The sequence below is a fragment of the Argiope bruennichi genome, chromosome 4 (assembly GCF_947563725.1).
Source record: "Argiope bruennichi chromosome 4, qqArgBrue1.1, whole genome shotgun sequence".
NCBI lineage: Eukaryota > Metazoa > Arthropoda > Arachnida > Araneae > Araneidae > Argiope > Argiope bruennichi.
Window position 1 is genome coordinate 21,023,210 of NC_079154.1, and position 25,958 is coordinate 21,049,167.

At 26.3% G+C, this 25,958-nt stretch overlaps 2 protein-coding genes across 4 annotated transcripts in view; one reads left to right on the forward strand and one right to left on the reverse strand.

Annotated features, from left to right (window-relative positions):
• The window catches only part of LOC129965481 (bromodomain-containing protein 8-like), a 60,735-nt gene extending 42,144 nt beyond the window's left edge, over positions 1–18,591 (reverse strand). For all 3 annotated transcript variants that reach the window (XM_056079388.1, XM_056079390.1, XM_056079387.1), the window contains exons 1-7: positions 18,392–18,591; positions 15,424–15,499; positions 10,875–10,944; positions 5,620–5,672; positions 5,407–5,526; positions 2,789–2,869; positions 258–471 (exon numbers count right to left, since the gene is read on the reverse strand). In XM_056079388.1, the coding sequence (XP_055935363.1) occupies positions 258–471; positions 2,789–2,869; positions 5,407–5,526; positions 5,620–5,672; positions 10,875–10,944; positions 15,424–15,499; positions 18,392–18,464 (687 nt within the window). In that variant the 5' untranslated portion in view covers positions 18,465–18,591. The remainder of the gene's footprint in view (positions 1–257; positions 472–2,788; positions 2,870–5,406; positions 5,527–5,619; positions 5,673–10,874; positions 10,945–15,423; positions 15,500–18,391) is intronic.
• A 272-nt stretch (positions 18,592–18,863) lies between these two features.
• On the forward strand, positions 18,864–21,837 carry LOC129966596 (cullin-1-like). The gene has a single exon (XM_056081084.1). It carries the CDS (start codon positions 19,083–19,085, stop codon positions 21,297–21,299), a length of 2,217 nt encoding a protein of 738 aa, XP_055937059.1. The 5' UTR covers positions 18,864–19,082; the 3' UTR covers positions 21,300–21,837.
• The last annotated feature ends 4,121 nt before the right edge of the window (positions 21,838–25,958 follow it).

Genomic DNA, 25,958 nt, shown 5'->3' on the forward strand with positions numbered 1-25,958 from the left:
AACCAAATAAATTTTTCAGTTTGGGCAAAGGTAAATTACATCTTCATCTATTTGCATAGAGTAAAAACTGACAATATAAAAAATTTATAATAAGAGATTATATTATATTTTACTAATACTGTAGAATATTCATTTCCAAGATGATCAACAAAATGCACCTTAGCTTAATATTATTTTAAATGTACAAAAAATCATAAAAACAAAATTATGCACTTCACACAATTATGTACAAAATTAATGAAGATAATGCCTCTCACCTCTTTTTTAATATTCTTTAATATCTCATCCTCTTCCTTAATTTGCAAGGATTCTTCAGTAGTCTCTGAGAAACCAGACCTTTTCTTAGGTTCTACAATTTTGGCTTTTGCTTTGCTCTTAATTACTCGACTCTTATTCAGTCTCTTGGCAGCATTTAAGCTTTCTCTTTTCATGAGATATTCATTATACTTTTCTTCTTCATTCTTTTCCTCTCTTGAAAAGAAAAATAAATTTCAATTGATTTAAATCACATGACAGCTTATCCATTGAGATTACAAAGAATCTCCATCAATTATCTCAAAAACTAATTTATTCTTTTGCCACAACAAGTGTTGTCATATCATTACTGAGATTTTGATGCTCTTATGTAATTAAAAATAAAGAGCATTTTCCAATCAAATCTTATAACATACATTCTAAGGCAATTTAAATTAGTATCTGTCATAGTACTATCTTTTAATTTTGCATGATTTCTTAAAATTTTAAAAATAATATTTGATTCACAGAAATATAGTCTTATGTATATATAGAGTATACATAAATTACACCTTTAATTTTAAAATATTAAATTATGTACAGAATAAAATTCACTATATAATTTTTTCCCTTCCATGCTTTGTTTGTCTGGGATAATATGTATATAAATATATATCTTCAATTTTTTGAAAAAGCTATATTCAATAATACAACATACATTAATGGCAGGAACCCTTTATAAGAAAATGTATTTTTGAGATGTGATGGTCCATAACATTTTTTAATGTCACAAAATTGCATCTAATCAGAACAACAATTTAATCGAATATGCAGTATAACAAAAATTATTCCTGAATCCAATCATAAATTATAGCTAAAGAACTAAGAAACTGTAGCCTTCTAAAGTTGATAAAAATAGTATTCTGTTATTTGTAGAAAATCAATGTGCAAAAATGTTCATTAAATATATTTTACATCACCTTTCTCTCATAATTAAATTACTGATATCATCTACTACAACAGAGGCAAAAATACTATTCTCAAATCCTATGAAATTGCTATTAAGTTCATTGATTACGGCTTTTAGAATTTATTTCGTTTATTTATTTAATAAAATGACAAAAAAATTGTTGATCACATTGAAAGTGAAGCAAAATTTTCTGAGTTAAAATGCAGTAGTAATTAAAAAGAAACTGGAAATGGGAAGGAAAAAAAGATGAATAAGATTTTTATTTGTATTACACTTACCAAAATTTTATTGAAAATTAAATGCTCCATTTATAGTTACATAAAATGAAAAAATAAGAATTTGAATGATTACAAATAATAAAAATGTTAAAAATAAAGATTTCATTCTCAAGATGAAATTTTCTGCAAATAACCTCCCACTCATTAGAAGTCATTTTTTTCCACACGCATGACTGAACATCAGACAATGTCGTACATCTGTGCAAAATGGAGTTTCAAAATAATCTTACTTAGTACATGAATGTCTTAAAAATAATTTAAGACTAATTTCCTTGGATTTTTTAGAACTAAACAAAGACATAAGACTTACTTTATGTTTTTCTGTTTTTTATAATATATAGAATTAAAATACCATCATAAAATTACCATATTACATTCTTCCTTAAATTGTCTTACCATTACGGAACAACTATGGTAAATAACCATTAAACTATATAAATACACTTTTCTGAGAAATATATTAACAAATTTAGTAACTAACATTCAACACACATTTTTTTAAGATTAAGTTAGTTTTAAATATTATCTAGTCATAGTTTTAATTGCAAGGCAAATATGTTTAGTGAGTATTTTTTCATTGGTGCCTGGAATGGACAACAAAATTATTCTTTAATACAAATGTAAAATTTTTTAAATCTTACATATATAATTTTAATGTATTAAATAGAAGAATATAACAACTCTTATAATTTGAAAACTTTTATTTAATATATTTTGTGACTTTCACAAGGCAAAAGAAGGCTGTATTTTGGGAGTTTTTTATTTTGTTGAGTTGGACTCAGGTTGACAAAAGATAATTCAAATTATATATATTCAGATTAATTATGAACTCTTAATATATACATACTATATCACTTAGAATGCAGTTTTTAGTATACATTTAATGCCAATAGTAAATAAAAAAAAATTTTGAACAAAATATATTGATCAAAATAAATAATATTTTATAAGCATAAAATCATTTATTAAACTTAAATATATAAAAAAATTTAAGCAACTTTTTATTTGTTTTTTTTTTTATTAATTTCTTTCTTAAATTAATCATTTTATATTTAGATTTTTCAGTGTAACCAAGTGAACATCTATTCAAAAGAAAATAAAAAACAAAAATATCCAATTGAAATAATTATATCACAATTTATTTATTTATTGAAAAAGAAAAGATCTTTAATTCACTGTATATTTCATTTAAAAAAAAAATTTTTTTTTTTTTTTTAGAATTATTTTTCAGACAATTTTTTTTAAATCCAATTTTTCCAACTTATTTATGATTCAAAATTATTTATATATAAAAAATTATACTTACTCCTCTATTTGTTTCAAAATATCATCCAAGTTTTCATCAAAATCTCCACTTTCTACCATTTCTAAATACGTTTTTGTTATGCTGCAAAAACAAAAATTTTGAACATTTTTTTGTACAAATTTACATTTTAATCTTCATAATGCAAATACAATTTCACAATTACATTTTTTTAAATTTTAAATAATCAAATAATAAAGATTTTACAACTTCTCAGTCCAGTACAAAATAAATCATTCTTTTTCAAAGATTTTAAAGAAAAAAAATCATAGTTCTAATTATGAAATATAATAAAGTACTTATACTGAGAATTTGATCTTATTAGGAACACATTTTCTATTTGATTGATCAATATTATAGTACACTTCATATAAATTGTTTTATTATAGCTTTTAAATCCATCTATAACTATATTTAAAGAATGTACAGAATTTGCAGCACTTTTGAAATGAGATTGAAAACAAAATACTAAGGCTTGAACATTCTGTTAATTCTCTCTCTCTTCATTATTCTTGAACAATAGCAATATGGTATTTTATTCTTTGATTCAAACAGGAATTTACATTCTTTCTGAATCATTAAATTATAGCCAATTTTTCTTTAACCCAGTCAAGAAAAATATTCATTAATCTATATAAAGAAAAAATAAACAATTGCAATTCAGATTTGCTACTTTTTATGGTCATGAATGACTAATTTTTGAAACATGAGAAAATCATAGGTTTAGTTTGTTTGTTTTTTCCAGCAAAATGCACACTAATATTCTTATGCCATATTAATTTTAAAATATCATGTAACAAATCATATAAGATATTCAGATAAATCAATGTTATTTTTTAAAAGCTTTCATTGAACCATATGTTTAAATAAAATTATCTCAACATAATACTTGCTAATAATGCTCAATCCAACAACATTAAATGTTAGATCCATCGTCTCAAAGAATCATAATCAAAACTATTTTTGTCATATTTGTTAATTAAAAAATAATTTTCAAAGATCTGACACATATAGTTAATTAATGGAGAAATTCCGTATCTAATAAATTTTTCATCCTGCTGTTAAACACAATTATCACTATAAATAATATAGATAAATGAATGGGCTGACATTCTACAGGCCAGATAATTTAACCTAAAATACTAAATTTGGTACATATATACACCTAGGAGGTTGGAAATGTGAATCTCGATATCATTTTTTGAAAATTTTAATCAGAATTTTAATTAATTAAAATTAAACTGAATTTTACCATTTTTTCACAATTTCCAAAGTTATTAATTATTGTAAAAAAATAAATTTGGCATTGTTGCAAAATTCAAGAAATTGCCCTTTTAATTATATCAATTTAATAATCATACAAAATTTTCCTGAATTTTGGTTTCCCTCCTACTCTAATTTTCCACAACAAATTACATTATTCTTGAAATTCAAATTATTTTTACCGTTTTATCAAATATTTAAATAGGCATTTTTTTTTTCTTTTCCAATAATTGAAAGCTAAAGAAGAAGGATTTTGTTTAATATCTGTGTAATTTACAAGGTGAATAAAAGAAATGAAATTTAAAAGATAGATAAAGCAATCATTTACATTTTTTAATAGAATTAATAGGTCATAAAATTGGTCTCCATTAAAAAGTTTCATGCACACAATGAATAGAACACATGCAAAAAAATTAAAATAATACAAATTTAGTGTCTGATAATTTAGTGAAATCATAGACATGAAAACATATCTAAATGATTAAAACATAGCCAATATCTCTGGTGAATCAGCTGGTTGCAAAAGGTGATTGATTAAGATGAATATTTACAAAACCTATGGAACAAAAAATATTTTCCTAAAGTATTTATTGTGTCTTGGATTAAATATTTTGAAATTTCATTAAATTCCTATTTTGTAAATTTAAACTATTTTCATGTGATGAGAAATTTTTACATTTTGAAATTATTCTATCGTTTTATATGCATATACATATTAAAAATAATTTTAAATTAATTAATATCCTACATATAAAGTCATTATTTCCTTTATTTCATTATTAATAAAAACGAGAGTTCGTGATAATCATAAATTGAAGCAAATTCATATGAACTGAATTATGAAAGATATTCAAGACATAATTCAAATTAGTCAAGTATATATTTATGTGATTAAGTTTTATTTTTTTATTTTAATGCGCTGAAATTGAGTTGATTCCAGTTTTAAAAAATTTCTAATTTAAATACAATAGTACACCAATTTGATACTATTGTTCTCATAACGGTAGATATAAATCTTTGACTCATATTATGATTCATTGCTTTTTGCAACCATACTACCCTTAAAATTAATAATATATTAAAATTCAACTGATGCATGAATTTTAATAAACTTCCTACTATGCAGTTTCTACAGAGACGAAATAATTTAGAATGTGAATGTTTATATCCTTTCTATCTTAATTGATATAATATCCATTTTTCCTCATTATAAAAATTCAAAGTATCATGTATTCTTCTAATCTGTCTACTTCTAGTTCATTTAATATAATTTTGATACAGGATGGTAAAATAAGCAAGGTCATAGGAAGGTTATATGTGTTAAATAGTTTATGCTGAAAATTATTGTTTATAATTACTTTGCAGCAGCCTTAGTCTGTTGGTTCATCCATTCTAGTTCATTCAATCTCTTCTCTGTAAGACTTTTTACAAGCATTACCTCTGAGGTTTCTCTTTCAATTCTAGGTAATGTCTTTTGCCTTAAAAAAAATAGACAAAATGATCAAATACTTTTAAAAGGACTTCCAGAAAAAAAGCGATACTGTAAGGAAATATTATACTGCACAACTTACTTTGCATCTTCTTCAATGTCATTGAGTAATTTTTGGTATTGAAGGGCACAGTTCTATAAAAATTATATAGATAATGATTTTAAAAATTAGAAATAATATTATATCAAATAAAGCAAAATTTTACAGCAAATATTACAGCAAGATTTTTTTTAAAAATTGTAAGTAATAAAAAAAATTGAATTTTTTCATCAAAAATTAGAAAATTAAAATTGCTGCCAGTAATATGAAAGTTTAACATGCTCATTTTTTTTTTTTAAATTTTTAATGAATGTTAGGAATTTTCCCTCATATGACTTTCTTTGTGATTTAATTTCCTTATCACATTATTTTGAATACACAAAATCTAAATATAGGAAGTGTCATTAAATAAATTAATTAAAATTAAATTACAGAACTATAGTACATGAAGAAGTGAAAAATTGATTAAAAAAACATGACATTTTAATAAAAGGGAATAAAAATGAGAAAGAAGGAAATTTTAACATAGTTTAGTCTGGAGACAGTAAGAGAGCAATAATGTTAATTTAATTTTAGACTAACATTTATATATATATATATATTGTTACATAATCTTCAAAAATGTCTACAAATTTACTTGATCAAAGCAGGAATTTCCAAAATTAAGATATTAAGTATACCAAAGTATTTTTTTATAAAAAAAATTAACTTATGTAAAATAGAAAAAATTATAACAACCTCTTGAACACTTTTATCATAAAAATTTTAAAAATACTGATCTTAAGAAATTAGAAACTTTCTTTCAACACCTTTGATTTTTTCATCATAATATTAACACAATACACATTTGTAGATGGATCTTTGAAACAAAAAATAGAATTAAACCATTAGGCACCTTACATAACAAATTGCATTATTTATTTTAATTATAATAATGATAACCTGCATCCGAATAGAAATACACTTATTCTATTCTAATACAATAAGTCTATCATTTAACATAATTACGATTCTTATTAAAGAAAAAAAAATTAATTAACTTTTCAAGGACTATAAAATACATACTTTAGATATAAAAATGCAAAAGATAAATTTAAATCAAATATTTTCACTGTTCACATTCAACTGTACCATTATTTTATAACTTTTTATTTCTAGATGCATAAGTGAAGAGAATTATGCATATTTGTTATGCACATCGTACAATTAATAAACCAAAGTAGATTGTTCAAAGTAGACTTTTGTGATCATAAATAGACTTTAGCCAATACACAGCTATTGTTAGATGCTGTTTATACATACACTATCAATAGATGCTCAATTCATAAATGCATTCATACTTTGATTAAAATAAAATTTATTGTTACACTCACAAGAATCTTGAACTTTATTTTTGAACAATGCTTGGCAAAATGAAGGGGAAGGTAAAAGCAAGAGACAGATACAAAACAGATATCTTTATTTACATTTAAATAAATAAATTTCAAACAGTCCATATTTAAAACAAGTTAAATTTGCCAGACAAACAAATCAAATAGTTCCTCTGTTAAAACATCAATTTTAGAAGTGGTCATTTTTAATTTCATTAGTTCTTTCTTTGCCTGTTCACTTAAAACTATTTGATTTAAGTACATATTGGAAAGCTCTATTCACTGCATTTTCAGCTGTTTGTTCATAGATGCAAGAGCCATCTTTTCAATTTTCACTTTTTTTTTTTTTTTTTTTTTTTTTATTATTCCAATCCCTTACATGTTTCATTCTTTCTTTTCTTCAATTTCAAAATGTATGAACATACTTAGAGCACTTTTTGCATATAATGTATGTTCATTCATGAATAGAATATTCTCAAATTCACTACAAATTTTCAATTAATCTAAAAGCAAATATTTTGTAACATATGTTTCTTCTTTAAAGTGTTCAGTCTCAATATTTTTAATTAAGGAAAATCTTTCAATTAAGGCTTGGCATTGAGACAATATCATCAGAATCTTATTTACCTCCAACAATTTCTGATAAGACTTTTATCTTCCTAAACATTTTAATAAACAATCAGCAATATGATTCTTAAATACTATGAGTGACATCATTCAAAAAATTGTTAAATTTTATTAAAATCAAAGATTTTAAATTAGATTCTTTTTTCTTGTAATATTTTTTTTCCTGTTCTTGTAACTCACAAGAACTGAAAGAACTGCTTTTGTCATGTAATAACAGATAAAGTGTGTTTGGTCATCTTTTGTAGATCTAAACAACTCAAACTCCTTAAAAATATATAGTGGAAAGGAAACTATAATTGAAACCCTTTTGACATTTATGTTTCAAATCCCTCAGCTGTTTTTCTGATTCAGAATTTTCTGTTTCTATATTCCATATTAACTTTGCTGATATTGGCATACATAACTTTGTTTATAAAATCAAACTTGGGATACTGTTTACAATTGTAAAACCTGTAAGAACATTATTTTTCATGACATTAAAAATTTTCAATTCTTTGCTTTTTTTTTTTTTTTTTTAATATCTTGTACTAAAAATGGGAAAAAACAGATAGTCTTTCAAGCAGAATGTTAAAAACAGTAGCATAATTTTTTCAAAGCTAAGAAAAATGTCAACTTTTACTATAGAAAAATTGCCTTTTTCAATGCCCTCAACATGTGACAGCAAATCGTTGTTTTGATTGTTCAATTAGCCACAGATACGAGGGCAATTCAGAAACTAACCTCCGGTTGATTGAAAAAAATACACCAAGTTAAATAAAAATATTTTAATATATACATCTTACAACTACATCTTTGCACTATTTTTCGACATAGTCTCCATAACGATTGAGGCACTTATCGTATCTCTTCACAAGCTTTGAAATTCCTTCTGCATAAAAATCACCCGCTTGTGCCTTGAGCCAGCCTGTGACCGCATCTTTGAGCTCTTCGTCGTCATCAAACCGCTGGGACCCGAGCCATTTCTTCATACGCATGAAGAGGTGATAATCGCTTGGCGCCAGATCTGGGCTGTAAGGTGGATGGTTGAAAACGTCCCACTTGAAGGACTCAAGAAGGGCTGTTGTTCTGCGAGCAGAGTGAGGACGGGCGTTATGGTGCAAAAAAACGATACCGGAAGTCAGCATACCACGGCGTTTGTTCTGTATAGCCCGTCGTAATGTTTTTAGTGTTTCACAGTACACGTCTTGATTAATGGTCGTCCCACGTTCCATGAATTCAACCAACAACACCCCTTTGGCATCCCAAAACACCGTTGCCATCAGTTTTCTGGCAGAAAAATCTTGCCGGGCTTTTTTTGGTTTGGTAGGCGAATCTGAATGTGCCCACATCTTTGATTGTTCTTTTGTCTCAGGGTTCACGTACTTAATCCAGGTTTCGTCACCGGTCACGATTCTGTTTAACAATGGTTCTCCTTCGTCCTCATAACGTGACAGAAAGTCTAATGCAGAGGCCATTCTTTGACTTTTGTGGTGGTCGGTAAGAATTTTGGGCACCCATCGTGCACAGAACTTACGGTAACCCAATCTTGCTGCTACTATCTCGTACAAAAGAGTCTTAGAAATCTGTGGAAAATCAGTAGACAACTCCGCCATTGTGAAACGTCGATTTTCACGAACTTTTGCATCAACTGTCTGAACGAGTTCGTCAGTCACCAAGGATGGTCTACCACTTCTCTCTTCATCATGAACGTTTTCTCGTCCATTTTTAAATAAACGTACCCATTCACGGACAACTCCTTCACTCATAACTTTTGGTCCGTACACGGCACAAAGCTCACGATGAATAGCTGCTGCAGAGTATCCTTTGGCTATAAAAAACCTTATAACAGCACGCACTTCACATTTGGCGGGATTTTCTATTGCAGCACACATTTTAAACTGCCACAAAAACTAAACTAGCGCAGGTACGATGTTCACTCGACTACGGCTTGATGCCGACTGACCTGCTGAGCGTGTGAATGCACAGATTGCGCGCTACTCCCCCCACTACCCGCACTGTGACCAATCGGAGGTTAGTTTCTGAATTGCCCTCGTATATTCTCTAGCCACCAGCTTTTGGTTAAATGTTTGAGAAATTCATTACTTTCTGAAAATTTAATGAAGCCCTCTTTCAATAAACATAAACTATATAAAAAACGTCAATAATTTACATGCTATAATTTCACCATATTTAAATAAAGTGTGGGCAACATCCAAACTATAAAATCCATATTAATTAAAAATATTGAAAATTCTCTTTGTATTTCATCATTTATTAAGTCAAAAAAGTTATAACAAGACTATCCATTGACATTGGTAAATCTTTTTTCAAATTCAATTGTTCTGTAGAATTATGAAATTCTTGTAAAATATCTCTAGCTGTGAAATGACCGATGAAAATTGAAATCAAATTCCTGGTTTCAACCCCCCAACCACCACCATTCCAAAACAATTTGCAATGCAAGAAAGCAAATGCATAAGGACATTCATTTTGCATCTGGAAGGATTTGTTCAGTATATTCTTAAGCATAAAATTATACACATAAATCAGCCAGACATTAAAAAAAAAAAAAAAAACTCTTAATGTATGGAGAAAGTTTAACAAAATTAAGTAAGAGCCTTTTATAGACCCTTTGGGGAACTTTTTGACAATCCTACTATCTGAGAACATTTCTCAGAAGAAGTTAAAATGTCCTAGCAAGAGTTATACAAATAATAACTCTTGACACATTACAAAGATCTTTTCAGTTCTGCATATGAGAACTAGATACAAAGAGTGAGAAATTAAATTATCTTTAGTCACTGGATTCCTGATTGGCAGTGTGCCAAAACAAAGCCCTTTTTCTCACAGTGGAATTCTCAAGGTTAAGCCAGGTAACAAATTGATTTTATTTTCTTTCCCAAAAAACAATAGATGTACATTTTGCTTATTTTTCTAGAATCAATTAGGAAAAATACTTTTCAAAAATCCAAAAATGGCAACAACAAAAAAAAAAAGAATCTAGGGATTTATTTAGCATTGTGAGAACTCTGATTAATATATTTTTTAAATGTTGGTTAACAATAAATTAAAGAAGGAAAAAGGCTACATTGAAAACTAGAAAGCAGGGTTCTTCCTAAATTAATGAATTAAAACTGTGAATAAGCTACCTTTTCATACTTCTAATACATAACTTTTTTTTTATGAATTTAATTTAATGAGAACGCTAAGACAGTGATTTTAAAAAACAAAAACTGTGAAAAATTTATAAATACAAATCTTCCCAATTACTCAAATGGAATTTTATGTGACTTTTTACAAATAAATAATTAATCAGATTACCTTTGGAGTATACCAATCAGATGGCCTAGTCTGTTCGCCATATGGCTTGATAGATCTTGCAACTGAAGCCCTATAAGAGGAAAAAAAAAAAAAATACTCCATCATAAAATAAAATATATTTATTTAGAACTATTACATAACTTATAACAACATATTTAGAATTAAAATAATGTAAGAGATATAATATATATATATATAAAAGAATATTATGATTTTTCAAGTATAATGTATAGACAAAATTTCCTTTAAAAAGAGTTTTTTAACATACTTATGTTAAATAACTTAAACTTTTACACACCTTTGCTCAAATTTTAATTCAAACGTTTCCAAATGTAAATAATTAAAAAAAAAAAAACTATTTACTCATATAACAATCACAGTAATAATTATTTAGTTGTTGTGATATTTAATATTTTTTAATAACTTCATTTGTATGCTCGCCTATATAAGATTAAAAATATTGCAATTAAAAAAAAAAAAGTCAATTTTTAGATTTTTAAAAATATAAATATGTTACTACATCTCTATGTTTTTAAACTCTCCGAATCCAAAGAAAGCATTTTTGAAATTACATTTTTCTGTTCACATGCATAAGCAATATGTACTTGTTGATTTAACTTAACCAAAAAGTCTCCAGAAAAAATTTCGCCAAATTATAAAAATATAGTCAAAAGTATAAAGATAGACATAATAAATATGTGTATAAATATAGATCAAATCACATGTAAATCACATGCTCCCTCATTTAAAATTCCAAATTATCGAACTTTTTTGTTTTTTTGTATGCATTTTTTGGTCCCTATTACAACTGACAAGTACTAAGCAATATTATTCAAAAACTGACAGAAGTAGATTCAGGGTACATAGTGAGATATTGCTGCAAAAATTAAACACCTTTTAAGTATCTTATCTAAAAATAAATAACACCTTTGTACAAATATGCATATGTAAACCTGTGTACTTTGTAAGCATAGGATATTTTATTTTATAACAATGTATGGTTTTTATATGATTTTTTAAAAAATATTAAATGTGCATTTTATTTAAATTTTAATATTAATGTCTGTATTTGCACAGTATCTTTTATTGTAAAATAAATTATGTCTTTTTGATATTGGCATAAACATAAAAATGAATTACCATTATCAAAAAATTAAATCAACTTAAAAAAAATTATCAATAAAAATCTGTGATCTTTTTCAATAATCAAATAAAAAAAGAAATTTGGATGGATACATGATTTTTGAAAATGTCAAGATTGATGTAGAATAATAGCATGACAAAAAATTTTGCATTTGATTTTTATATAAGCAGTAACAAATAATATTCAATATGTTTGGGATAGAAAGTATAAATTTTCAACAATACTAATTCACCATATTTAGCAATTTAGAACATTTTATTTGGCATTTAGAACATATTAATTTGGCAAAATTGCCACGGAATTGTTGACAAATCAACGTCATATTCTAATGCAGCATTTTCAGATTTAAAAAAATTAGCAGAAAAGAATTTTGTTATTTATATTTATTTAATATGACCAGGTAAATTATAAGTATTCATATGTAAATATACATATATCTAACACTAATACTTATTTATATACAAGTACGTGAAAGGTCAGTATATTTAGAACTTATTGCTTCTAATTTCGGAAATTTGTAAAGGACTTTTTTTAATTTTCCACATTTTGAAAATTTAATAAAAAGTTGTTGTTTTTTAAAAATTACAGGAAATATAAATAAAATATTTTTTTTATTTTAAAAATTACTACAAAATGAAATTATACAATTTAAAAAGAAATTAAATGATTTAACAATTCTTAATTTGCAAAAATAACAGAAATAAATTCTCAAAATTACAAGATTCCAGCTCTGTAGTTAAAAGCAAAATTAAAAGATATCAGTTGATACATTTTCAAAAACAATTTTTTGAAGACAACTTGAAATGTTGCATTGTCTCAAAATTTAACAGCACTTATTCAATGAACTGCTTTAAAATTTTAAAATTAAATTATAACAAAGAACACTTTTTTTTTTTATGTGTGTGTGTGTGTGTGTATGATGTTGATAGCAGTAAAAACACGACTCAAAGAACAAATTATATTTTATTTTTATTTAGGATTTCATTGCAATAAAAATCTTTATTACAATTTGTATCCAATTTTTCAAAAATTAATAAAATTACAGAAAAATAAATTCATTCAAATAAAATTAATATCACTGAAAAGTCACTTTTTAAAAACATTTAAGATGGTACAAAAATGTTTGAGTAATAATATGCTTTGATGTTATAATGGAAACATATTAAAATTTACCTTATTTTTTCAATTAAACTTCTAAATAAAATATTGTTATGTGCATTCTTAATAGTCCTCTAATACCCAAGAAACTTCCAGCCAAATGTAATGTTTCAAACTTCAAAAATTTATGCTGTGCATTGCTTTGTCAGTAAAGACAAGCTTTTGTATGTACAGAGAGATTTCATAGGGAAATGTTTTTTTAAAAAATGTAAGTTACAAAAAGGGAAAAAAAATTATTAAGAAATAATAAAATCTAAACCCCAAAGAATAAAAGTTCTAAAACTTTTTTTAAAAATCCTTTAAAATTTTGAGTATTAGATCTGTTTTTTTTTTGTTTTTTTTAAATAAACACACTTTTTTGGCAACACTGGTCCAACAGTTAATAGTTTTCAAATGGATAGAAACACACATGCACAAAAAAAAACTTAAAAAGACATCAGAATCAATTAAAATTTATGTCTTCAAGTTACAATTTTCTTACACTGGATTTTATATAATCGACTAATGTAATTAAATACCACAATTTAATACAGTATAGTAGAAACTTCTTTAATAAGTCATTCAAGGAACCCTACAAAATGACATATTAATGAGAATGATGACTGAAAATGTAATGCATTGGTAAGGCTTCATTATAAGCATTTTTCAAGCAGCTTCTCCCCTGTATATATCTTTGGTACATCAAATTCATCTAGCTTTATTCTTATTTTTCATTGACCAAACCAATCTGCATATTCTTACATTTATCAGGCACAACTAAGATAAATCCTTCATCATCTAAATTACTAAAAATTGAAGTTCAAATTTTTTTTAGTCACAAGTATGATGCATTAAATATTTTGTACCGCCCCTTCAGGATATTCATTTCAGTATCTCAATAAATGATAATGTACATTGTTGAAGAAAGAGAAAGCAGAAAGAAAAAAAAAATCCTTAAATATTATCTTAATATGTAATGGCACCCATGAATATATTTCACCCTGGGTTCCATCTTCGAACTTTTATCTTTTGTTGGTTTTCTTCACGATACTTCTGGTAAGCAAATCTTTAAGACCATGTATTTAACTTATAGTATTTGACATTTGGAGAAACAAAGTTTGCTTTGTATCTTTTTGAGAAAAATATGCACTTTTTAAGAACCTTCTTTCAGAATTAAGCATTTTCAAGGTGCTCAAAAATAGTTTTCAGATTTAAACACTTTTTATATCACTACATAATATGAGACTGATAACACTTGATACATAGTCTGAACATCAAATTTGTAATCATTAACATATTATCAACAGGAAGATTATCTTTTCGTCAGTCCATCTCGCACGAACACAATAATTCAAAAGCCAATGAACTGGATGAATGAAAATTGATATGAAAATTTTTCCATTAAAACTAAAAATTTGTATAAGTGAAAATTTGTTAAATTTAAATCGACTACATTAAAATTTGTGAAATTTAATAAAAAAAACACAATCAATGTGATTAATAGATTGTATACACATGGGTTTCACAGTTAAAATTTTTTTTAATATGACTCTTTCTGCACAGGGGTGGGGTGGGGAGTCCTCAAAGAAGGACACCACCCATCTAGTGCAATCTCTGTGTAAGAAAATAATCTTTCAAATTATAAGAAGTGTAAGAATTATCTTTCAAAATAATTGCGTAAATCCTTTGTAATAATAGCAGTAATTATGAACATTTAAGGTTTATAAGCATTTTTATTCATATTTTAGGTAATTGGAAACATTTAAAATATTAAACATACAAAATATAATATATTTGCAACAAAATTCCAAAATCTTATAAGTAAAAATAATTAAAAAATGAGAATATCAAAATTTAATACAAATTATAATTATAATTTAATTTAACTAAGAATAAAAATTATCTATTAAAAATGCTAAAAAATAAATATTTACAGTTAAATTTTATTAATTAATAAAGTAAAAAATAACAAATTAAAAAATTAAAAATAACATAGAATTTGGAATGAAATTTCTCAAAGCATGTGGGAATATCTTTTCATCTAACACATAACGGGAAATTATTGTTTTGCTCATTATTCGTGTTTTATGCAATTTTTTTTTATTTTATTTCTTTTTATACTGCACACTGAATATTTTCGAGGGGGACACTTGATAAGCATATGTTGAATTTTTTTATTTTTATTTTAAGAAGTTTTATAATTATTAATAAATAAGGATAAAAAAAGGACAATTAATAAAAAGAAAGCTATTTATATAATCCTCTTACCAATTTCTATCACTTCTCAAGACTGATGAAGCTAAAAAAAGCAGTTCTCCAGAGTCCCAATGGTCAATGAAGTCTCCTAAAAAATTAGTAGTTAAAATAAATAAGAAAAAAATTAAGAAAAAAAGATTGCTAAGATAATTTCTGGCTAAATTATCTCTGTTATGATTTTGATTCAATTAATACATTAAATCACTTTTTTTTCTATTGAGTAATTATATATCAATTTTAGGATGTGCTCCTATTCTTACTTTGAAGTATATTATGATAAAAATTGTACTTGAAGAGATAGAAAATTTGTTTTATACATTTAAGCCAGTTATAAAGAAATGCCATTGTCTGATATCAAGACAAAAAACTTAGTAATCCAATAGATATCAGACCAGTGAACAAAACCAGATTATCATAAAAATTACCTTTAAGAAAAAGAAGAAGAAAGGGACAATCTATTTTAATAGCAAAAAATATATTTGCATAATCTTACAAAATGTACCAAATTATATAGAATATTATGCTATATGATAAATATTGCAAAATTAATTCAAAATTCTATCGCTTATGTTGCACTAAGATCACCTATTCACCCTTTAGGAAATACCATTCATCCATTATCCATCATATTATCCGACAATCCGATTAGTACACTGCCAAATTACCCAGTCTACTGTACTTAAAACAAAATTCTCTAAAATAATACAGCATAGAGGGAAAAAATAATCTTAAAAGACAGTGCAAAATAATTTCTGAATTATAATCAGTACTGATCAGTTTTAATTACTAAATAATAAAGATTAGGAATTATGGTATTTAATTCTGAAAAATATGACATCATAATAGTCAGTGTCTTAATTACCACAAGAAAAAAAGGGTATCCAGTATTTTCAAAATTTAGGCAAATGCCAACAAAGGAAAATCAGTATCCATATGTATGTATTTCAATTTATTACTATTTTTGAACATCCTAATATCATATTATTTGATAAACACTTTTAATGAATAGATGGATGAATAATGACAACAAATAAAACTTTTTAACAAATAGCATTTTATTATGTAATTTTTTTCCTATTTTAAATGAAATTTTTTTATGAACTTGCAAAAACATGATATAAAAGATATATAGGTGATTTCAGCTACAAATTTGAGTTAAAAATCAAGAATGCAAAAAAGAAAATAATTTGGTTGATAAAATACATAATCTACTAATTTTATTTTTAATATAGTTTAATAATTCACACAAATTTTGGTACATTCAATCTATTAGAGAACTTCAATAAATATATTAAATCAATGGAATTGACATATAAACTTGTTATTTACAAAATATTTTTATATATTATATCATAGAATTAAACTGGACACTGGCTACACTCATTTCTTTTATGATATAATTTTTGCCAGATGCTGATTTTATGAAAGCAATTGCCAACAATCAAACTTTGCACAGTTATAAAGAAAATTGATTTAAAATTCTTTCAACTTTAATATTTATAAAAATTATATAATATCTCAAAATGTACACTTTGGGAACTACTGAATTAAAGTAATTTTAAATATTTCTCAGTTTTATTTATCCCATTTCTGGCATTGTAAATGCATTTAATGAAAAATTCAAATAGCATAATTCCATATAGAACTTTTTAATCAATAGAAAATGGAATAATTTCAGAATTCATAGTTTCCTTAGAATTGTCAGACATTTTCAGTCATGCAAAAAATCATATTTTTAAGAATACGCTACTGTTGCAAACATTTCAGTAATGCATTGTTTTTTCAAAGAACAATTTTAATGTCACACCCAAAGATGCAGCCCTAAAACAAGAAGTCGCTAATGAATCCATAAGCACAAATTTCTATAATGCTTTTTTCCTATCTTTAGAATTTTAGTAGATAAAATTACTAATTTTTTTAGAACCAGTCAAGATATATAAATATATTATTATTATTATCATCCTCCTTTGTGCATAAATTTTTTAAGATTATTAGATTGCTGCAACCATATGGTCCATGCAACTTGCTGCAGAAATTTCTCAAATCATTGGCATAACAGCTGAAACTGTGCAAAATGTAATTAGACAAGCTGGAAATAAAAGTCAAATTAATGGAGAGAAACCATACATTAGCTTGCAAACTCTGAAAAAGCATTTGAAGTTTACAAAAACTCATCAATTGAAGACCAATAACTTTTGCAAGAAAATTATATTTAGTGATGAAAGTAAATTCAACAATTTTGGCACTCACCGCCATCGCATTGTATGGAAAAAGCCCATTACTGCTTTGGATCCAAAAAATTTACATCCTACAATTAAACATAAAGGCGAGTCCATATGGTTTACATGGATATACTTCACAACAATCTAAAGAAAAGTGCTAAGAATTTGTTTTTAGATGGAAATTTCAACTTCCAGCAGGACAGCGAGCCCAAACACATTAACCATTAAGTCAAAACGCGATGGCTTTTTCATTGTACACAGAATTTACACACACTACCATAGTACCCCGATATCAATGTCACTGCATATCTGTGGGCCACACTCGAAACAGCGGTCCCAAAATACATTAGAAACAAAACCCATTTAAAGAAGAATGGGGTCACGAGGTTTAGAGGCCATTATAAAAGCAGAAGAAACTAAATAGTGGCAATTTCTTTCTATGCGAGATATTACAAAAATTTGATTGGCGTACACTCAATTTTTTGAGGCAAAAATCCGCATATGTTTATTTAAAATTCTTCTGAAATTTTTCCAATTTAGAAGTTATTTGTTAGTTGATCTTTATTTTTACTTTCAATTGTTATGTGTAAGAACAAAATAAAATGCTAGTACTTCTCGGTAATGTGTTATTTATACTGAAAATCGGATTTATCATGTAAAAGTAAGGTGTACTCTCAATTGTTTGAGCCATTGTATATAGAAATGCGTTTCCACACACATTTTCAAGTTCATTTTCTTCTTTTTTTTTATAAACTTACCTTCTTCGACATCAACTTCCAGCCGATTTAAAAATTCATTGTTTTTAGTTGACGTACCGTCAACAAACGCCATGCTAATTTATGATGAATCAATTTTAAGATTCATTCAACACTTAATAATAATGCAATTGTAAATATTTTCTCAACTCCTCAAACAATGTTAGTTTACAGTAATCGTGGTTTGCAGTGCTTTGTTTAGCTTTGTTCAAAGAGAAATAATGTTGCCGAATTAGTTTCTGAAATAATTGTATTTATTTTATGAACTTGTCCAATATGAAATTAGAATTATAAATCAGAAATAACATATAAAAATTAAAAAGAAATTAAATAAAGAGATATGGAAATGTATTTTCATTATTTTTTAAATGTCTTATTTTTCTAAATTTCTTTAATTTATTTTAAAAAAATCAAAATTCAAAAATTATCATAATGTTTCGCCTTAATGATTTCTCTCTTTAACCGTAGCGTTTCCTTTTCGATTGTTACAGTTTCTCATCATAGAAGTGGAGTTAAAGCTCTCCAAAGCAATATAAATATTTTGAAATTTTAAATCATTCTTTCTGTGGTGTTCCGTACTTCGTGAAATAGTTTTTATCTTTTTCTATTTTATCATAATGGTTTCTCAACTTTATTTCAGTTTTTAAATTTGTGACTGAAGTCGACTTTGTGTGAGTAAAGGCAAGTTTTAAAAATGTCATCACCTAAAAACGACAGCAATTTGGAATGCATGTGGCGAGATTTGAAAGAAGGTATAGAAAAAATTTATTCGAATAATATATCAAGATCAGATTATTTACGACTTTATACACTTGTGTACGACTTTTGCACAAACACTACTTACGGAAGTACTCCATCAAACAATCAATTGCACAAAAAACTGACTTTATTTTTTCGTGGACATCTTCATGCTGTTTATGAAAAATGCGAAGACTTCATCGATGAACCACTTCTTATGCTTTATATGAAACTTTGGCAAGATTATCGCTTTTCCAGTAAAGTATTAAGTGGAGTATGTGCATATTTAAATAGGCATTGGGTACGTCGTGAACGAGAAAAAAGCCGAGTAGATGTGCTTGAAGTTTATCACCTAGCATTGGTGTCCTGGAAAGACTATTTATTGGAGCCCCTCAAAAGAAGAATGTCTAGTGCTGTGCTGAAGCTGATAGAGAGAGAAAGAAATGGGGAAACAGTTAACACCAGACTAATTAGTACAGCTCTTAATTCATATATTGAAATGGGAATTAATTGTGCTGATCCATATTCAGACCATCCTAGTTTGTACCTTTATAAAGAAGCTTTTGAATCGGCTTTCCTTGCTGAAACCGAGTTGTTTTATGCTACAGAAAGTGCTTCTATTATTCGTAAAAATCCAGTATCGGAGTTTATGAAAAAGATTGAAGTTTGGTTTATTGAAGAACGGCGACGAGCTCAACTATATCTTCATGAAACTACTCTAGAAGCATTAATACGGATACTAGAAAATGTTGTTATTAGTAAATATATGGAAACTTTTCATGCAGAATTCAAAACATTATTAGCATATAACAAAACAGATGATTTAAAAAGGATGTACCAGTTCTTGTCTCGTGTTTCTGGAGGTTTGGATCAACTCAGAATTCAGTTTGAAGAATATGTTACTACAGAAGGCTTGTTAGCAATTGAAAAATATAATGAATCGGATGTGAATGATCCTAAAATATATATTAATGCCATCCTTGATATCCATCAGAGGTTCAATTGCATTGTTATAACAGCTTTCGAAAGTGAAGCAGGCTTTGCTACTGCATTGGATAAAGCATGTGGAAAATTCATAAACAAAAATGCAGTAACTGAAAGTAGTGGGTCATCCAGCAAATCTGCTGAACTTCTTGCAAAATACTGTGATCTTTTACTTAAAAAGAAACCTAGTGATTCAGAAGAAATGGAAATAGTAGATAATTTGAATCAAGCAATGATTATTTTTAAATATATCGAAGAGAAGGACATATTTCAAAGCTTTTATAGTAAAATGCTTGCTAAGAGACTTGTTCAGCAAATGAATGTGTCTGGTAATGATGATGCTGAAACAATCATGATATCAAAACTAAGAGAGGCTTGTGGGTTTGAATACACAGCTAAATTGCAGAGAATGTTCCAAGATGTCTGTGTTAGTCGAGATTTGATAGAACAATTTAAAAATGAAAGAGGTCCTCTTGATGTTGACTTCGGCATCAATGTTATCAGCAGCTCTTCTTGGCCATTTAATCAGACCCTGACGTTTTCCTTGCCACAAGAACTTGAGCAAAGTGTTCAACAGTTCACAACTTTTTACTGTTCCCGGTTTAATGGAAGAAAATTAACCTGGCTACATGGTATGTCTAGGGGCGAATTGGTCTCAAAATGTTTTGACAAACCATACACTTTTCAAGCATCTACTTTTCAAATGGCTGTTCTTTTACAGTTCAATACCCAAAGCACACTGTCATTTAACCAGCTTGAAGAAAGTACATCAATACGACATGATATCTTGCTCCAGGTGTTGCAGGCCCTTACTAAGCTCAAACTATTGAAAGATGCAGATGATAATTCGATTACCGAATCTTCTTCGATTACACTAAATGTAGCGTATCGAAATAAAAAGCTGAAAGTTAATATAAATGTCCCTATCAAGTCCGAGATGAGATCAGAACAGGAAACTGTTCATCGGCATGTTGAAGAAGATCGTAAAATTCTTATACAAGCAGCTATAGTGAGAATTGCAAAAATTCGGAAGGTTGTCAAACATCATATTTTATTGTCGGAAGTATTAAATCAGTTGTCATCTCGTTTCAAGCCTAAAATCCCCATCATCAAAAAATGTATTGACATATTGATTGAAAAGGAGTACTTAAAAAGAGTTGAAAAAGATTCATATTGTTATGTTGCATAAGATATGGTGGGTTTAACCAAATAGAGCCAATGTCCATTGTGTAATATATGATTCCAAAATGTAAAAATTGTATTTAGTACCTTTAATAATTATATGCATTCACTTCTATATGTCATTCCTCATCAAGTCGACTACTCATGAAGTTGCATTGGTCATGGAATCTGTGCATTAAATAGTTGTGCAATACCATACCATTATGTACTGTAAAGCTGCATTTATCTTTTATTTTAGCCATTTATTTTTGTTTGACCAATATATTAATATCATTAAGTTATTTGAATTTTTGATTTTCCAATTATAATTATCTCCACTTTTATTGAAAGCATTAAGCATGAATTTTTTTTAATGGTTTCTAGTTTGTATTTTGGTTATTGTGACTATTTACTTGTTTTGCAGTTGATCCTCACTTTGTTTCATTTATGTTCGAAACAAAATGTCAACACCGTCGGTATTGATATCGAGGAATTTTAAAATTATTGCTGTTTGTACAGTCGGTCTGACTTGAAACATTCTGCTAAATAAAGAATTTACTTTGTAATATAGTGTATGTTTTGTGTTTGTTGGTAAAAGTATTTATTTTATTTAGGTGTTTTCATTTTTAAATAGTACTGATTGGTGTAAAAAATTAATAATGCTCAAAGATAGCATTAAGTCCTTTATCATAATTTTAAAATCTTTTCTCAAATTTTGTTAAAATTCTCTAAAATTAGTCTTATATTTTAAATGTGTGTCAGTTATTCTCCTCAGTTATGAAACAATTGTTACGTCAAAATAAAGTTTAAAAATTATTACCAAATTATATTTCTAAGTAATTTTAGTGCTATAATCAGATGGATCTTAAGAAATATAACTCTTAAGATTTTTTTTAAGTATTTTTATTGCTTTTAATAATTTATGCTATTGAACAGTAAAGAATGTTACACTTTCAACGACTTTCTTTTATTATTCTGAATTGCTTAATATTTTGTAAGCTGTGTTTACTTCTTTTCCCAGTATTTTATGTTATTCTCAGTGTTTTATAATTGTTAGACCCAGTAATATAAGACGTTCTGTCCAGATATTCAAGTTTAAAGAAATGTTATCACCATTTTATTGTTTGCTAAAAAAAATTATAACTATAAATAATTTGATCATTTATAAAGATCATAGATATTTAAATAATTATTTTGATAGACAGTTAAAAAAATATGAAAATGTTAAATATGAATATTTTGCTAAGGAGTTAATTATATGTTAACATTTTTATGCTATAATTTTAACACATAACAGAATCAAACTTTTAAATTGAATTTGGTTATTTATTTAATCAAATTTAAATGAACTTATTAAATCCATATAGAAATTAAATTGAAATTCTATAAATTTGTAGTTGAATTAATCAAATTTCTTTAATGAAAAAAAAAAATCTGTGGTAATATTTTCATATATAAAGTTAGTAAAAAACATAAGTGAATTTGAAATAAACATCTGTTATTATCTAATGTCAGTTTTTATAATTAAAATTTAATACTTAATTTTTTTTTAGTGCCTGTCCCCTTTCAAATAACAGTGTTTTTTTATATGTATGAACTGAAATTTGATTTAAATTAACTGTAAAACTCATTTATATTATTCTTCAAATATTGTCTATAATATTTTGTGAAATAAATATTTATGTAATTGATTAAATATAAACTTAATATAATTAACAGGGGGGCGGATATTTTTTAATAAACATTTCTGTGAGTATATTATAAAAATGAGTTGTTCTTTGAGTTGTTCTGAATCTTCATAAAAATGGTTTTTATTCTTTTTATTAATAATAGGCCATCAATTAATCATAAAATCCCAAAGAAACTAGAAAAAAATAAAGACTTTTAACTAAACCCTTTTTCAGTTTCTGAATTAATATAAGTCAGTTGCAAATTTTTATTCTCATTTTGTTATAAAAAGAAATATTTTCTCTTTTGTATTGTTAAAAAGCTTTCTGTGACTTTAAAATATTAAATTTTATAAAATGTTAGTTCTTTTGGTGATCATCAGGGCCAGTAGAGGTATTGATTATGTTTAATTTCAGTTAAATTGTTTAGATATAACTCCATTTCCGTGAATCCATCAAGATGTCAGACATTTAAGTTCTGTAAAAGTATTAAAATATTAATAGTCGTGCATATGTTCTGTTTATTTTGTATTTAAACTTTTCCAATGGAGACCAGTTCCATGTTATCATGATGCTATTAAACTGGTTCTTCTCTAAATTTAGAGGTATTGTAACTTCACTATTTTATGCATTTTATTAACTACACAGAAATTAAACAGAATCTTTTTTTTTTAAAGCTTTTAACACTGGAAATTCATGCAATCAAATATTTGATGAAACAATGAAAATAATTTTGTTTTTTTCACAAGATTGAGGATATGTAATAAATTATATATAAAAATATGTTAACTCAATCTGGATTCGAGATTTTACAGCAACTAAATTGGCATCATTGAAAATATAATTTTTAGACTTTAAAACAGTGTAAAAATCATTTTTATGTTAAAATATTTTTTGGAAATTATTGTGCAACAGAATCAAAACATAGTTTAATTTTAATTAATTAAAATTTCAAAAAAAATTGCTTTGAGTGCTCTCTTTCTGAAATACTATATTTCGGAAAATCTGGCAATACTAGATTAAATTGTCTGCTTGTAAAACATCAACACAAATATTTAAAATTCTGGATAAATTTGAAACTGTGGAGTTTTAACTTCCCCATATCTATATTTATATAAAAAGAAGTTTATTATTTTTTCCCAAAAAAATTTTTTTTGTTTTAAAGCAAATATATCATTCTAAAATTACAAAAGAATGTAAGTTATTCTTAAACACTAACACCCTATATGCTGTGTGGATAGTGAAACATTTATTTCGATTAAATGAAAACAGGTGAAATTTTTAGGCTGAAGAAGCTTTCTTACAAATATTGATAAAGATTTTTTTTAATATTAATTAATTTTTATAGATTAATGAATTTCTATGCATCCATGAACTGTTTTTGCAATCCAATCCTCATCTTCAATACATATTAATATGTAGGTCAAGTTATTATCTAATATTTGAAGGTTAAAGTGAAATGCTGCTGCTATGTTAAAAAGTATTTCTTATCATTCTGTACTATCAGTTATTAGGAAAGAAAAGTATCAGTATAATGATTCTCAGAACTTATACTCCCATCCAAATAAAACAAGTTGAACATTATTTTTTTGATGTCAAGAAACTAACAAAAAAAAGTAAAGAAATTTATTATATCATGGATGAAATATAAATTAAGTTTTAGTCATTGTAAAGTTTTCACTTTGTCAATGAAATGATTTGAAAATATGTATACATGCTTGATTATGTTGCATTAATATTCAAAATAATTATTTCAATTAAATATGATTTTCAATCTCTTTAATTTTTGAAATGGGGTCATATATATATATATATATATATTTGCAGATAAGTGCCTGAAAAAAAGAACCTATGGAAATTTTTAAACTTTGATTTATTCCACTTGGAGGTACAAGAATAAGCGATGATGAAATAAATGTTCGTTCACATCGCAACACAAGGGTGAAATAGACAAAAAAATTTCCCTCCAGTGATTTTACTATGTAATTTTAATAGGGATTTTTTGGCATGTAAAAGGAAAGGAAATTTCTTTTTGGTACGAAAAGTCTTAGGAAAGGGTAATTTAGACATCTTTAAGCGAATATTGAAAACAGTGGGGATTTTTATTCTTTCCCTCGGAGCATGAGGTGCAGAAGTAAATATTTTTATAGAACGCGTGTAGCATCAATTAAATAAAGAAGATGGCATTGGATCAGGAAATAAGAGACAATTTTAAAATGAAGTTAATATGAGCTAAATTAAGATGAAAATTAGGATTTAAATTAGATTAAAAGATACTATAATATATATATTGTCGAATGCAATAGCCAAATGTAAACAAATCATTATAGAAACGTTTCAAATTGCTTCATTGAATGCTTTTTACAGCTGCAAAATATTTTTGGAAATGATCTGAATAGTGCTCATTAAAAGCTTTATTTACTCAGAGGAAAGTAAGAAAAGAAATAGAAGTAGAAAAAAGTTTAATTGAGCGTGAAAATGGGTTTAATGATATCAATTATCATTATATATATATAGTATGTAAATTGCCACATTCTTTTAAATTTGCAAAAATATAATAATAATAATAATAACCTGAATTATCTGTTTTTAAAAAATTTAGTTGATAATAACATTTTGATATACATGTAGATTCTCTCAACATACAAAAAAAAAAAATCTGTATGTGAAAAGATTTATTTTGTTCTTTTTGAAAGATAAATATTTTCCTTAAATTGTACAAATCATTTTTGGCAACCAACTGGATCGACAGAGTTTCAGTTGAATCTATTTTTGGTAAGATAGTTTTAATGGCTCTCTCAGATAAGTATTTTTTAAAAATTTTGACAGCCATGTAACTCATACTAATGCGGTTATGTTCATTTTGCTATACACCGCTCTAATTTTCTGTTTATTTCACCTAAAATGTAAGGAAAAGTTTTGAAAGAATCAAATAATCCAATAAGAAGCTTACTGAATTTCTATTCACATTCTTGAATCTACACATTCATGAAAATATAAGGGCAGAAAAAAAAATTCAT

Coding starts and splice junctions, on each gene's coding strand:
- LOC129966596 (XM_056081084.1), top strand. CDS start 19,083: ATGTCATCACCTAAAAACGACAGCAATTTGGAATGCATGTGGCGAGAT.